Genomic DNA, 15443 nt, shown 5'->3' with positions numbered 1-15443 from the left:
TGACCCTTGGCCCCACAGTACATACACAAACCCTCTCTTCTCCTATGCTGTCTTTCCTCCTCAGAGAGGCGGGTATACCCTTTCTGCATAGGTTCAGTAAACAAAGATATCGTGGAGTCAGGACTTGGAAAAGCGGGAGCTAACCTTAAAGAAGGTCTCTGGTTCCTCTCTCGAGTGTTCTGTCTCTCTCTTAGACGTTCATCTATACGAGAGATGAACGAAATTAAATCCTCTAAATTCTCAGGGAGTTCTCTGGTAGCAACCTCATCAAGGATTACATCAGATAGGCCATTCAAAAATACATCCATATACGCCTGCTCATTCCACTTGATTTCTGCCGCCAGAGACCTGAACTCTAGTGCATAATCCCCCAGTGTTCGGTTCTCCTGTCTCAGGCCAACAGTAATCTGGCTGCATTAACCTTTCTACCTGGAGGGTCAAATGTTCTTCTAAAAGCAGCTACAAATGCGTTATAGTTATAAACTAATGGGTTATCGTTCTCCCATAGTGGGTTGGCCCATCTCAGAGCTTTCTCAATGAGTAGGGTGATAATAAATCCTACTTTTGCCCTATCTGTAGGATAAGAGCGAGGTTGCAATTCAAAGTGGATACTAATTTGGTTTAAAAAACCACGACACTTCTCAGGAGCCCCACCATAGCGTACTGGGGGGGTAATGTGAGAAGAAGCACCCACTGTGGCTACCTCTAGACCTGAACCGACAGGAGAAACAGGGGTATTACGTATCTCCTCTGGTGGGTTATTGGCACAAGCTAATAGAGCCTGTAGCGCAAGCGCCATCTGATCCATTCTGTGATCCATGGCTTCAAACCTAGGATCAGGAGCAGCCAGCTTACTGTTTGTACTTGCAGGATCCATTGGCCCTGTCGTAATGTCAGGATCGGGACAGGGATCCAACACGCAGAGTACAAACAGTAGCCAGATACGTATACCGGACCTTAGAATGGCCGGACTAACGTAAGTAGTACAGTATAGAATGGTTAAAGACAAGCCGAGGTCGAGGGTAACAGAAGACAGGTAAGCGAGAGACAAGCCGAATCAAGGGTAACAGAGATAAGCAGAGTAAGGTAAACAAGCCGGGTCAAAACCAAAAGGGATAATAGAATACACAAGCACTGAGTGACTAGAACAAGCTAGAACCACGACAGGGCAATGAGCTAATGAAAGAAGCTCTGTTAAATACCCTGTTCAGAGCAGTAACCACGCCTCCAAGGCGTCTTGATTGGTTCTGCAGCAATTGACTGACAGGTCGTTCCGGGGGAGTGTCCTGATGACTGCTTCCTACCTAGATGCTGTAAAAGGCAGTCACTCCCTCGCGGCCGGCCTAGCATGACCGGATAGACCGCGGGGAAGGGAGCCATCAGGCCGTCTGGATGGGGGAACAGCTAAGTCTCTACCTCTTTCGGAGGTAGAGACCACAGGTACCCTGACAGGGGGATGCAAAGCAGCCCCAGAGCATCACCAATCCACCACCATGCTTAACTGTAGGTAGAGTGTTGAAAGGTTCCAGTTATGTTTCATCGCTCTATAGAACAGAATCCCAAGAATCTGTGGCTTATTTATATGATTTTGAGCATATTGGAGACAACATTTCTTGTGCCTTTGGGTCAGTAGTGGTGTGCGTCTTGGAGTTCTGGTATTGAAACCTTCTGCGTTTCGTACTCACCAAACTGTGCTTACTGAAACCTCAGTGCCTGTTGCCACCAAGTCTTTATGCAGGTCTTTTGCAGTCACTTAAGGGTTTTTCAAAATCTACACTCTCAGAAATATTTTTTCAGCCATTGATAGCTTGGTTTTTCTGCCCTGTCAAGGTAGTATAATCACTGTTCCTTCAAATTTGAACTTGCAAACTATGCTTCCAACTGTGTTTCTTGGAACATTCCGAGCATTTGTATCCTGTTCCTTGTTTGTGAAGGTAGATGATCTCTTTCTTAACTTTGTAGACCATTCTTCTGACTTAGCCATATTTTAACATGCAGTCAAATTTGACACTCAACAAACCCCTAGCCATTTTAGATATTCCATGTTCCATGAAGTCCGTGATTAGTTGCATCAGATGTGATTGAGACCTTTCTGCTGTTGTGATGAATTCTATTCAGGGTGTTGAATAATTTTGAGACTGGAGAAGTCATTATAAGTTGCATTTTCAGTTGAATTTGAGGAATTTGTTGTATGGAGCTATTTCAATTGCTTTTGTTTGATTTGTTCATTGCAAACAGCTGAAAGTCTGTAAAGTTTGACAATTAACCTGATTTCCAATGGGGGTTTAATAATTTTGATTACAACAGTAGATATTCAGGATAAGAAGACATAAATATATTGACTATAGATATAAAGCATGATAACAATACATCACAGATATTTGTCAGATTTGCTGGAGGGTTTGGGACTTATTTACATCACAATCTGCATGGTCACATATATTTCTAAATGTAATGATTTCAAATAACAATTTATAAATTACCAGGAAATAAATAACAGATTATTACAATATAACAACACATTTCTTTGGAGAGGTGCTTTGCAATTAAGCATCACCCTTTGGTATTTAGTGCCAAGTTGATACAATTAAATCATAATTATGGCTTTTACCTTCTGTCATAAAATACCGCAATACTGAGAGTATTATTTACACTATATAAAACAGAAAAAAATTGGAAACAATAGTTGATATATATGTATTATTTTATTTGTGATGTCAGAAAAAACGCTATGCTAATATTTCTGAAACTGTAATGAATTCAACATAAAAAATAATCAAAAAGTACTTGCATAAACAACAAAATATATATTTTAATATTGCAGCACTAGAGGGCTTAAGAACTCTGTAAACGTAGTTTTTACAGTCAACACATCATTTCACGCAATTCATCCAATCCACAGATTATAGGAATTTTTTTTAAAAAGCACACAAAAAATACAGAAAGCAAAATCTAGATTCTATACAAGTAGATATTACTAAGACGGTTTTTATATGCCAATATCATGTATCAAACTAATTTCAAACTAGTTTAAAACTGTGCCATAATTTAATGGCATTTTCTTTAAGTGAAAATATATTTTTATTCAAATATATTCCCATTTTACACATGATGCTCAGATTGAATAAGGAAAGATTACACACTAAAAAAATGAACTATAAGGCATTTTTAAATGTGTGTCCTTGTATGGGATTTGTGTTTAAACACACCTAAAAGCTAATGCAACAGGCACAAAAGGATTGCAAAATCAGATGCAGGATGTACTTTGGTTAATTTGGGAATTGGTCACACTGCTTAAAGGACCACTCTAGGCACCCAGACCACTTCAGCTTAATGAAGTGGTCTGGGTGCCAGGTCCAGCTAGGGTTAACTAATTGTTTTATAAACATAGCAGTTTCAGAGAAACTGCTATGTTTATCAATTAGTTAAGCCTTCCCCTATTTCCTCTAGTGGCTGTCTCACTGACAGCCGCTAGAGGCGCTTGCGTGATTCTCACTGTGAAAATCACAGTGAGAGCACGCAAGCGTCCATAGGAAAGCATTATGAATGCTTTCCTATGTGACCGGCTGAATGCGCGCGCAGCTCTTGCCGCGCGTGCGCATTCAGCCGACGGGGAGGAACAGAGGCGGAGAGGAGGAGGAGAGGTCCCCGCCCAGCGCTGGAAAAAGGTACGTTTTTACCCCTTTTCCCCTTTCCAGAGCCGGGCGGGAGGGGGTCCCTGAGGGTGGGGGCACCCTCAGGGCACTCTAGTGCCAGGAAAACGAGTATGCTTTCCTGGCACTAGAGTGGTCCTTTAACCAATGAAGAGTTCCTGTGACTAATTAGGACCTTCCTTTTCTGGGATAAGAGGGCAAATAAGCCTCCATGATTCTTTCAGTCTGAATCTTTTCTGAATTGCTTGTCATCAACTGAGTCTACATTGTGTATCATTATAAATGCACTTTTTAATAGTTACAATTGTTCACCTAGAATTGAATCCAGCTGAAAGTTAATTTTCACATAACTTCGTTACTTAACAGTACACATCATCTTTCAATCTCACACATAATCTGTGACATATATATATATAAGCATATGAATAATCACTAAACAAAAAAACAAACAAACCCTGAAACTATTGCTGTATGTCTTTTGTGTAGACATTATTGAATTAAGAGTGTGACCACGCATATATTGATTACAAGTATGTACTACATCAGGAAAATACTGTCATTTTTAAAGGGAGAGATTGTAATTGCCCATTTTATCTATATTACTGGTTAACTTATTGCTGTTTATAGGTAGTCTGTACAAAAGAAGCATTTAAGATAATTTGTAAAATTACAACTATTTATGCAACTGTTAGTATACTTTAAAGAATAACAGTGTCTGCTTTATTTAAATACATGTCTAATGCATATATGATGCCAGCAAAATCACAAGTATATATATATATATATATATATATATATATATATATATATATATATATATATATATATATGTATGTATATACATACATACTGTATTAAGGGCTATGTTTAATTGAAGATCATATTTTCTAAAACACAGAAATGGAGACACCTGCTGAAAAATGATACATGCACATAATTCCATAACACAGACATGGCACACATCATGTGGGATCAGAGGGCAGTGTGTGCAAGCTAAACATTTTTTTCCCATATACATTTAATACATTTACTAGATATTGGGCATTTAGATATTAAAATAGTAGTTCTGCAAAATGGGTCTTTCCCATGTATGCTAACAGTCGTTAAACATTCACAGCATACAATTATTATGACTATATAGCTATGTTTCACAGGTTGGCATGTGTTAGAATGTGTTACACATTCTATTGTTTAATATTAAATTGGGCTCCCCAAGTAGCCGGTCCAGATTCCTTTAACTGCTTGAAAATGGGAAAGCATTTGCTTGAGCAACATTGAGAGGCTGAGAGCTGACACTCTAGCCTACTACTGTCTACCCATCGCTAGTAATGCCTCAGAAGAAAATGTACATTTTCATTTTTGAATCATTACCTATGATTATCACTGGCTATAAGTAGCCAGTGATAAGCTGATAGCATCGGCTGACGTTCTTAGCCTATCACTGTGAGAAGAGGAAGTCAAATCAGCACCTGGGGAAATCTTCTAATGTGTTTAACTGTTCGAAAACAGTTTTACACTTAAAGGTAAGGTGACCCTGCTAGACTCCAGGCACCATAACAACATCATTTGCATTATATGAATTTGGTGCTCAGAGTGTTCTATTTACAAACTTTAACTAAATATCTTTTTGTCAAAACTTTGAGAAAAAAAGTGATTGTGAGCTTCGCAAACACAATTTTGCAATAATATTTCTAAACAAATTTGTCTGACGAAACAAAAATCTTCTAGTCACTTACATTATTCTGCCAATCTAGAATCAATAAAACAGATAATACAACTTACAATTCCTTACAAAAAATAATCAACTTTCTCTATACACTACATGGCATTATTTTCATCTTTTCTAAACACAAAACTGAGAATCAATACATTTAATTTTAATGAAAAGTATTATTAATGAGTCTATCCTATTTAAAACATTTTTATTTAAGAGGTATAGAGCAAGAATTAAACCACATTTTAAGGGAACTAAAATCGAGGAGATGACATTTCATGTTTATTAATAATGACTTGGGATTGAATATACTTGTTATTCTTCCTCTATTTATGACATACACATACATAGTGTATGCAGTCACATTAGGACTAACAGAACATTAAAATGACACAATAGTCACAAAAACCACTTTAGCTTAAAGAAGCAGTTTTGGTGTATAGATCATGTCCTTACAGTCCCACTGCTCAATTCTCTGCCATTTAGGAGTTAACTCACTTTGTTATTACAGCATTAGGGACACCTCTCTGCATGTGACTTGCATAACCTTCCTAAACACTTCCTGTAAAGAGTCATCTAATGTTTACACTACATTTATTGCAAATTCTGTTTAATTTTGATTTTCTTTTTTTTATTTATTTATTTTTTTCTTTTGTTTATATTTCAGACTATACCTGCCGTTTTTATCGTTTCAAATTTTTCATTTATGGCTGGTATATTAGTCATCATAAATATTTGCTGGCTCATCCCTATCACTTCTATTATATTTATTATTTAAAATTTCCTTGTTTATTTAAACTTTATAGATTTATTTATTCTCTTTCTATTGGTATTCCTTAAGACGTGTCTCCTTACTATATAGACCAAATGGGCGGGGGAACCCAGCAAAAAAAAAAAAAAAAAAAAAAGATTAACTCATTCATATCTTCATTCACACTATATCATTCAGTCAGTCGTATTTGTTACTTATTGTGAGGAGTATTGTTTATTTCGAACTTATCTCTCTAGGGCTTATAAATCGCTTAACAATAAATCCCTTTCTAATTGCTCCAGTTTTTTTTGCCAATTTACCCATTTATCATAGTCCTTATCATGATTTTTGGTTTTATTCAACCCTGTTTCCATTTGAATCTGATATTTCAATTGTTGAATAAGCTGTAATACATTAAATGACTGTGCATTTTTCCAATTCCTGGCAATGATAATCTTTGCCGCTACCAGGCAATGAGTTGTCAAAACTTGATTCATTTGACTAAGGAAGGGCCATCTTAAGTGCAACAACATAACTTCTGGTGTAGCCTTTATTTTTATATTATTTAAACTGTACAGTAATGATTTGACTATAAGCCAAAAAGGTAATACCTTATTACAGCTCCACCATATATGGAGATAATCCCCCTTAGTAAGTCCACATCTCCAGCATAGATCGTTATTATTTTGTGACATTCTTGACAATCTTGTGGGTACCAAATACCATTTATTGATCACTTTGTAAAAAGTTTCCATCAAAGAGAGACTGTGCACATATTTATTAACTTTGATTATTGCTTCATACCACTCTACTAGTTCTATAGGGCGATTCAGAGTTTTTTCTTATCTCCTGCTCTGTTAAAAGCTTGCAAGATCCTGCAGGAGCCTCCTGTATGTAATTAAATAAGAAGATAAAAACTTTTAAAGTAAGTTACATCTGGTTGGAAGTGAAACCATTTTTTTTTTGTATGCAGGCTGCGTTAGTCACAGCCAGGGGAGGTGTGTGAAGGGCTACATAAACCAGAAACAAAGTAATGTAACTCCTAAATGGCAGAGAATTGAACAGTGAGACTGTAAGGGCATGATTTATACACCAAACCTGCTTAATTAGGCTAAAGTTGTTTTGGTGACTATAGTGTTCCTTTAATGCATTGTATCATTGACTTACAGAATATGGCAGTGAGGAGGAACCTTGCACTCCAGATGGTCACAGTCTTACAATGTAGTCTCTTTTGATATTTCTGAAGTAATGATAGCCTTAGTTAAATTATGACTGTTTAATTATGGATGGCCGATGTTACGTAGTTGGTTAGAGGAAGAATTTCTTATTACATTCTACTATGCCTTTAAATATTGGTATTCCTATTAAAGCTGATGACATGTATTAGAAATTAAAGAACAATGGCCAAATCTTTGACATCAATATTTCCTGTTTTTGAGACTAGCAGAGGCAGGTCTCCCAACCTGGACTTACAGTTTCTGGTAAACATAAACCTGATAACCACTCGCAGTGTGATCAGTCAGTGTAGATATTGTTTTGTTTATATTTATTACAGTTCTCATTGTCTGCACTTCCCTGTTGCATTCCATATAAAGACCAGCTAGCTTGTATTCACTTTGCAATATTCAATTGAAATTTCTCGGATTCACAATTGACTGCATATTTCATACAATATCTGCACATGTTTTGGTCCTCTAATCCAACAGACAAATGAATTGATACTTATGTATTTGGTGTAATTCATAGACCAGCTTCTCAACATGTGGTACATGAGAAGTACTAGACTAATTTCAAAGTAAGTTGTATTTAACAAGTGGTATTAATAATAGTGGTACCATATCAAGTAATGCTTAGTTATGGAAATGTGGCTGCTAAAATCATCAACTAGTTGGTGCTCTGTTAGGAGACGTTTTTCGAAGTACATATTTATATTGTAGATATCCCCAAGCAAGCATTGCAAGACATTAAGTTGCTTTGCCAGTTTTTCATGATTTCCTTGATTCTTTAGACAACTCTCGCACATCCATTGCTCATATTGTCAATGCTAATCGGCTCACTCTCTGTATTTAAGAAAAAGTGTCCGGTTTTAATTAAATTTAAAAAGCTGGAATATATAAGCTTTGTATAAATGAAATAAGTGCTATCCTTTAAAATTTGAATATGGTAAAGGTCTTATCAGAGACAACATTGTGCATATAACACAACATAATATACAATCATTTAATTTATTTATTTTTTACTAAGGGTTATTCCTTGATGTACTATAATTGGTTGGTTATAACATTATGTGATCACAATTTAGATAAGAGCTGATTATAGTCACTTTTTGAAAATGTGAATTCAGAGACTTGATGTCAATGCAGCACTTATCTCTTTCACTTTATACATATATATATATTGCAAAAGTGACTTTTCATATTGACATCGTGGGGCCAGTAGGTTTGGGGACACTATAACACTAGTTATAGCTGCTGGGGGTGACTAGTAAGAAACAAAGAATGAATCTGGGGCATTGGGGTAATTTCATTGCTACCTCCCAAAAATGCCATAAATGGTGCAAGAAGAGCTGCTTGCCACACACCCATATTTAGGGTGATCAGACGGGGTCCAAACAATAGTTTAAATATATTTATTTTTCATATTTGATTTTGATTCAGTAAACAAAAAACAATCCATGTTCAATCCCCTCCCATAAATGTTTGTCATTTGTATCTTAAATGTATCTTAAATCATTTAGCTCTTAACCCATGCCATGAATCACTCATACGTATGGTGAAGGGCTTTCAAATAAGATCAAATAAGATGGTATGTGTGACAAGCCAACTCTGTAAAAATAGTACAAAATATCTTACAGTTTAAAAAAATTAGAGAGAGACATAAATAGATAGAAACAAGTTACTTTATTATACAAGGGAGGAAAGAACTTACAAAATAAATATGGGCAGTAAACGCTAAGAAAGCATATAAAAATATCTTCCTGGTCTGTAAATGTAGTCAGATCCCAGATGCCAGAATGTTTTGGAGTTTTTCCTTAAATTGTATAGCTCTGTTGTGTTGCTATGCAGTCTGTGAGGTGCATTGGTAATCTGATTACCGGGAGTGGAAGTACATCCATTAGTGGCCCAACGTTAGATGCAAACGTTATCATTGAGTATTACATGACAAGACAATTACTTAGCATTGAACATCTTATTGAGCTGTTAGAAGTCTATGTATTTCATGGATATCAATGCCCTTCCCCATGCGATACACTTTTGAATCAATTGCTTGTAGTCTGCAAATCAATAACTAATTCCTTGCAGCCTGTATAGCAACAGAACTACATAATTTGGGGATGAACTCTATGCCATTCTGGCATTCAGTCTCTGACTTAATTTAAAGGTTGTATATGCCTAGGGTGAATGTGCTACCTACATACAAGTTTTTGTTAACTTGTGTAATAAAGCAACTTGTTTTTAACTTTGTCAATCTTTGCTTTCTCCATTGTTGTCCTTTCCCCCAGGGATGTTAGCGGCTGTATTGAATAGAACCCAGCCTCAGGGCATATATTTTAAGGTGTTCCTAAAAAAAATGGGCAACTGGTATTCATAGAATCAAGAGGCAATATAAAGATTTGTAGATTAAATTAGCCTATCACTGATTTTAGAAGCCAGTCTTATAAAGTTATTATATTAAAGGGACACTATAGTTATCAGAACAACTACAGCTTAATGTAGTTGTTGTGGTGAATATGGTCAGTCCCTGCAGGCATTTTCATTTAAACACTGCCACATAGCTCCATAGGACACCTACAGTGGCAGTCCCCCAGACAGCCACTAGAGGTGCTTCCTAGGAAAGTGCTGCACACTGTGCAGCACTGACATTCAGCATCTCCACGCTCTAAATGGATACGCTGAACTTTATTCATAGAGATGCATTGATTCAATACATCTGTATTAGTAGATGCTGATTGGCCAGTGTGGCATTTGGCTCCACCTCTCATCCAGCCCCCTTGGCTGAAATCCTTCCTATAAGAAAGCATTGAATTGGCTGAGATCAGCTAAGGAGGAAGATCATAGGTGGAGCCAGCGCCAACAGACACGCAAAGCGCTGGAATAAAGGGGAGTTTTTATCCTGTTTAAAGGGGGCAAGGGAGGGCCGGCTACCTAAATATTGTTTTTAACAATATAGGGTCAGGAATACATACTTATTTTTAAAGGAACACTATAGGGTCAGGGATACAAAGTAATATTGCAACTGTAAAAACCATATGGTAGCAGTTTGCCTGTATATTTGTACTCTTAATCTGCAATGTTTTGATTTTCTCAATACACACATTCGGTATAAAATATACATAATATATAGAGTGTATATATCATACACCTATGTTATTATATTTAAATATCATATAACTACATACCGTATCAGTAACAATGCTATGTCATCAACAACAAAGGCCAGGATTAAAAGAGGAAAATAGCAAAATGACTAAGCCTTGGATCACATGAAATGTATTCAAACAGGCATATGTTGTAGAATCATGGGACCTTTAGGCATAATTTAAAGAAAAACTACTGTACACGTTTCTATTCTTACAAAAAGACATTTGCATGTAATTATTTTCACATGCCAAATTTTATTTCCAACATATATCTTTAATGGTAAATCATAACAGATTTAAGTTAAACAAACACGCATGAAGGTACATCCAATATTTCCTGTGGGTGAACTCTACATGTGAAACTCACATTGGAGTAACGGCTTAAACATTGATGTCTCGTGTTTCATGTGGTTGAATATCCTTCCTTAACTAAGCGGACTGTTATGGCTAGATTAACGATTAAAATCAAACGTGTGATTTAAAATGTGATCTATTTAGGCAGGTAATCATAACTTTTTAGCATTTGTATTGGAAATATATATATATTTTTTCTATAGGCACCCACCTGTATCAGCTACTAAATTAAAATGATAAGATATATAACCTTTTCACCATGTTATACCAAAGTATCTTTATTATGACAATTAAAACAAGGTGTATATACAGCTATACTGAATATGTCATCCCACATTACTGCACCATCAAGATCATAGATTCTTAGGCATTTTAAAGGAAACCAAATATAAATAAATCCGTTGTGTCCCATACATTAAAGTCTATTGAAGCAAATAATTCAAATTGTGTGTGTTTCCTTCTGGTATTCCTTACTAATATTTTAATGATAGATTCACTTTTGTTTGGAACACAGATGTCTACCATAAGCTTTAAAGAATGCTCAATACGTTCTCTATTAGGGACATTCTAGTTTTCTCCCACTGAGTCCTAGCCCTGTATAGCATCAAATGTTTGCTCATTTTATTAGTCTTCAAAGACTTCTTTAGGGAAAAATCTTCCAGGTAAAACTGCTTCAGAATGAAATGATCTGCTATTATATAATATGATATAGGCAGCACAAATGCCTTTATGACTAATGCAATATAACATTATAGTTACTGCATAGTTAATTAGAATGTATAATATACTTATAATATGCATGTGTCTTATTGCAGAACTCCAAACATTTGGATTTAGGCTTTAATAAAAAAAAAAAAAAAAAAAAAAAAGAGGTAGGAAAAAGTCTTGTATATATGGAATAACAATTTCAGATGCACTGGGTAACAGTCAAAATTTTCCCTTCATTCAACTGATATTATTTTTGTGATATGTTTTAATGACAATATATTTGAAAATAAAATGAAGGAATGATTGAAGTTAATTATGTAATAACTTGAGATAGTTACATATTTTTCTTTTCATACATTGCCTACTGTTACAAATGAAAAACTGCAGTTACTGTATATCTGAATCTACAAAAAAAAACTCCTAATGTTTGATGTTATTTAATGACAACCAGATGTATATTTTATTTAAATGACTGTGTTGTACCCATTGCTTGCAATAACAGAATGTTTAATAAATGAATATGTCTATAGATCCACACATACATATACACTCAAATATTCATAAATTACACACACAAACTCACTTTTATGGACAATATATTTAAATTAATAAAATATTTTAAAACACAGGGTTTAGAGCAGAATTACAAAGTCCTTTTTTAAAAAAAAATGTACATGTTTTAAAAATAAATGCCCATTTAGAATGAAATATCCATGCAGTCCGGCAAAACTATACAATGTAGCTGCTGGTCAGATCCAGCAAATATGACGTCACATCAATGATCTGGTCAAGAATACCTGCCCTGGCCACTCTCCGGATGTTTCTATCCACAATTTCACACTGTGGGCCGAGATAACCTTTTTTACATAAACACTTGTTTGGTTTTACACAGACTCCTCCATGCCGACATGCTGGTTCACATTTTGCTGTTGAAGAAACAAACAATGCCTCAATATTAATGATAATTGATGGTTAATTGAAATTGAAACAATATCACTACAAACAAACTAAAATGGAGATTGTTTGGCCTATGATTAAAGGGACACTATAGTCACCAGAACAACTACAGCTTATTGAATTTGTTCTGGTGAGTAGAATCATTACCTTCAGGCTTTTTGCTGTAAACATTGTCTTTTCAGAGAAAATGCAGTGTTTACATTACAGCCTTGTGATAACTTCACTGGCCACTCCTAAGATGGCTGTTAGAGATCCCTCCTGGGTCATGGCTGCCTAAAATGCATCCAAAAAATCAGTATCTCCTCCCTCTGCATGCAGACACTAAACTTTCCTCATAGAGATTAATTGATTCAATTCATCTCTATGAGGAGATGCTGATTGGCCAGGGCTGTGTTTGAATCATGCTGGCTCTGCCCCTGATCTGCCTCTTTGTCAGTCTCAGCCAATCCTATGGGGAAGCATTGTGTTTGGATCAGGCTACCACTTCTGATGATGTCAGCAGGCAGTGATGGGCAGGTCTAAAGGAAACAGGAACAGAGCCAGCAGCTCCAGGCTTGAATACAGTAAGAATTCTATATTTATGGAGGCATGAGGGGCTCAGGGTGGCTAGATGGTGGTTTTAACACTATAGGGTCAGGAATACAAGTTTGTGTTCCTGACCCTATAGTGCTCCTTTAAGTGTCACTCCATGATATGGATGAGATAATAGCCTTTATTTGTCTAGTTTCTCCCAAGCTGTCCTTTATGTTTCACAAGTCCTAGTGTGAAACGATAAAGTTATTTAGAATTTTATCCAGTACCGGTACAAATATACTGCACTAACATTCTGCTTGTTCTGGAGAAGAGACTGGTGCCATCTCAGCAATCTGGCGAGTATTTTGCATTATCCTATTTCACCTAAATGTTTGAATATTGCCATGCAGTTCTGTTGTTTATGGGAAATGGAAAAATAGCTCAGTTGAGCAAAGGAAACCATTTTTTTTTTCATATGCAATTCTAGTTGGTGGTGTACAAAATGTGGTGTTCTATAGGCTTTTGTAAAACTTTAATTAAGTGTGGAGTCATATTTACAGCATTGATTACTTGGGACATGCAGAATTCATCACACTAATTCGATTTCCAAAGCTTTGTGAGGAAGTCAAACCGAAATCTGATATTTACAGCAAATATCTCCCATGTCTTAAATTCATCAGTATGTCTTAGTCACAGATTGAGATTCCTAGGAGTTATCTAATCAACTCATACTAATTGACACATAATCTCTATGTCTGCAGTAGGCTTCATAAAAAGCTAATACTCTGTGAATAAGGCCTACTATACAACATTGCAGATGGCAGAATAAATTGCTATATGTGACATCACTTGCAAATTAAGATTAAAAAGGCCGCCCAGGGAACATAATTAAGCATAGATTAAGCAGATGGAAAAAAACCCCAAGAAAAGTCTTAGAAAAAGACAATATAAATATATTCACAATATATACAGCTACAATATAATGTATAAATGCCTTTCTTTTTCTAGACTACTTCACAGTAATAGAATTACAAATAGAAAGTGAGTGAAGCTTGGGATAATGTATTTCAAGGCAACCTTAGTCCAACAGAAGATTTTAATCACTTGTCTTGGGAATGTTAACAATGCAATGTAATCAATTTTCTTTCCAGATACATGAATCTGGGAGTAGTTACTGCTCTATAGTTGGTAACGATGACAAATGATAGGGAAAAAAGACTGTCAGGCTAGAGGTTTTGTCTGCACATACATGGTCTATACATACAACGGTTACTAACCCATTCTGCAGAATTCTCCTTCCCATCCTTGATTACAACAGCATTTTCCTGTGGGGGTGCAATGGCCATTTTTACAGTGTCTGGAGCATTCAGAGGACAGAGGCTGAGCAGGGAACATTGGTCTCTTACACTCTTCAGGCATTGTTGGTCTGTAGCAAACAATACACATACTAATGTTAATGTATTCATTGCAAGTTTCAACGCATTTAACAGGAATATTATTCATCCTTATAAACCACAGGAAAGGACTGCACAGACGCCAAACCATAAACTGGTATAATAATATCTCGGTGCTTAAAAAAGGAGGCAAATCTCTTTGAATTAATTGAATTCACATATAAACTGTCCAGGCACACAGGGAAGACTCTTCAAATGCAGACTTTCATTGTGCCAAGCCACCATGACAATGCTTTGACCACAATTTCTGGACTTTCTTAACTTTAACCCCTTAAGGACCAAATTTCTGGAATAAAAGGGAATCATGACATGTCACACATGTCATGTGTCCTTAAGGGGTTAAAGAGGGTAAACTATCGTTAGAGCAAACATACTGCTCGCCCATGTGTAGATTGTATTCTAGGTATTCTGGGTAGTAGTTTCCTTGTTATTTCTCCATGACATCAACCTAGTCCAATTGTAAGCAACCTTCGGCACTCTAGTTGTTGTGGACTACATCTCCCCTGATGATTTGCCAGCATTATGGCTATAAGAGCATTATGGGAGATGCAGTTCAAAATATCTGGAGTGCCAAAGGTTGCCTACCCCTGGTTAATCATATAAAATACAATTATGTTTATGAATTAGACTGTCTCATGGTCTTGTAATATGTTGTGATTCTAGAATGGAAGATGTTTTAATTGTATTGTGTTGCATTTATTCTGGCCTGTTCAAAACAGTAAAACGTATCACAACAATGACATCATCAGTGAAAGTGCTGTTTGTGTGAGAAAAATGCAAAAAACTTAACTTTTACTGACAATTTCATTGTTGTGATATGTTTTACTGTTTGGTAACACAAATATTTGTGTTACCAAAGTCTCCTGAGTAAAACAATACCTCCCATGTACAGGTTTTATGTGCTTGGAAAGTTAGAGGGTTAAATATAGTGCTTGCAAATTAAATGTGTTGTCAGGCAGGTCAATCAAATTTCAATCAA

At 36.0% G+C, this 15443-nt stretch overlaps 1 protein-coding gene across 4 annotated transcripts in view; it reads right to left on the bottom strand.

Annotated features, from left to right (window-relative positions):
- HHIP (hedgehog interacting protein) overlaps positions 1 to 15443 on the bottom strand; it is a 171800-nt gene that overhangs the window by 10802 nt on the left and 145555 nt on the right. For 2 of the 4 annotated variants that reach the window (XR_010091256.1, XM_063458473.1), the window contains exons 13-14: positions 14288 to 14436; positions 12338 to 12466 (exon numbers count right to left, since the gene is read on the bottom strand). Coding sequence is in view for 3 of the 4 variants with exons in the window: in XM_063458473.1 (XP_063314543.1) it covers positions 12338 to 12466; positions 14288 to 14436 (278 nt within the window). In the remaining variant the exon portion in view is untranslated. Of the gene's footprint in view, positions 1 to 11776; positions 12467 to 14287; positions 14437 to 15443 lie in introns of those variants that run through there. The other 2 variants (XM_063458470.1, XM_063458471.1) reach the window with 1 other exon arrangement.

Source organism: Pelobates fuscus, chromosome 6, assembly GCF_036172605.1.
Source record: "Pelobates fuscus isolate aPelFus1 chromosome 6, aPelFus1.pri, whole genome shotgun sequence".
Taxonomy (NCBI): Eukaryota; Metazoa; Chordata; class Amphibia; order Anura; family Pelobatidae; genus Pelobates; species Pelobates fuscus.
The sequence above is the reverse complement of the archived record's forward strand: the minus strand, read 5'-3'. Positions and strand labels throughout refer to the sequence as shown.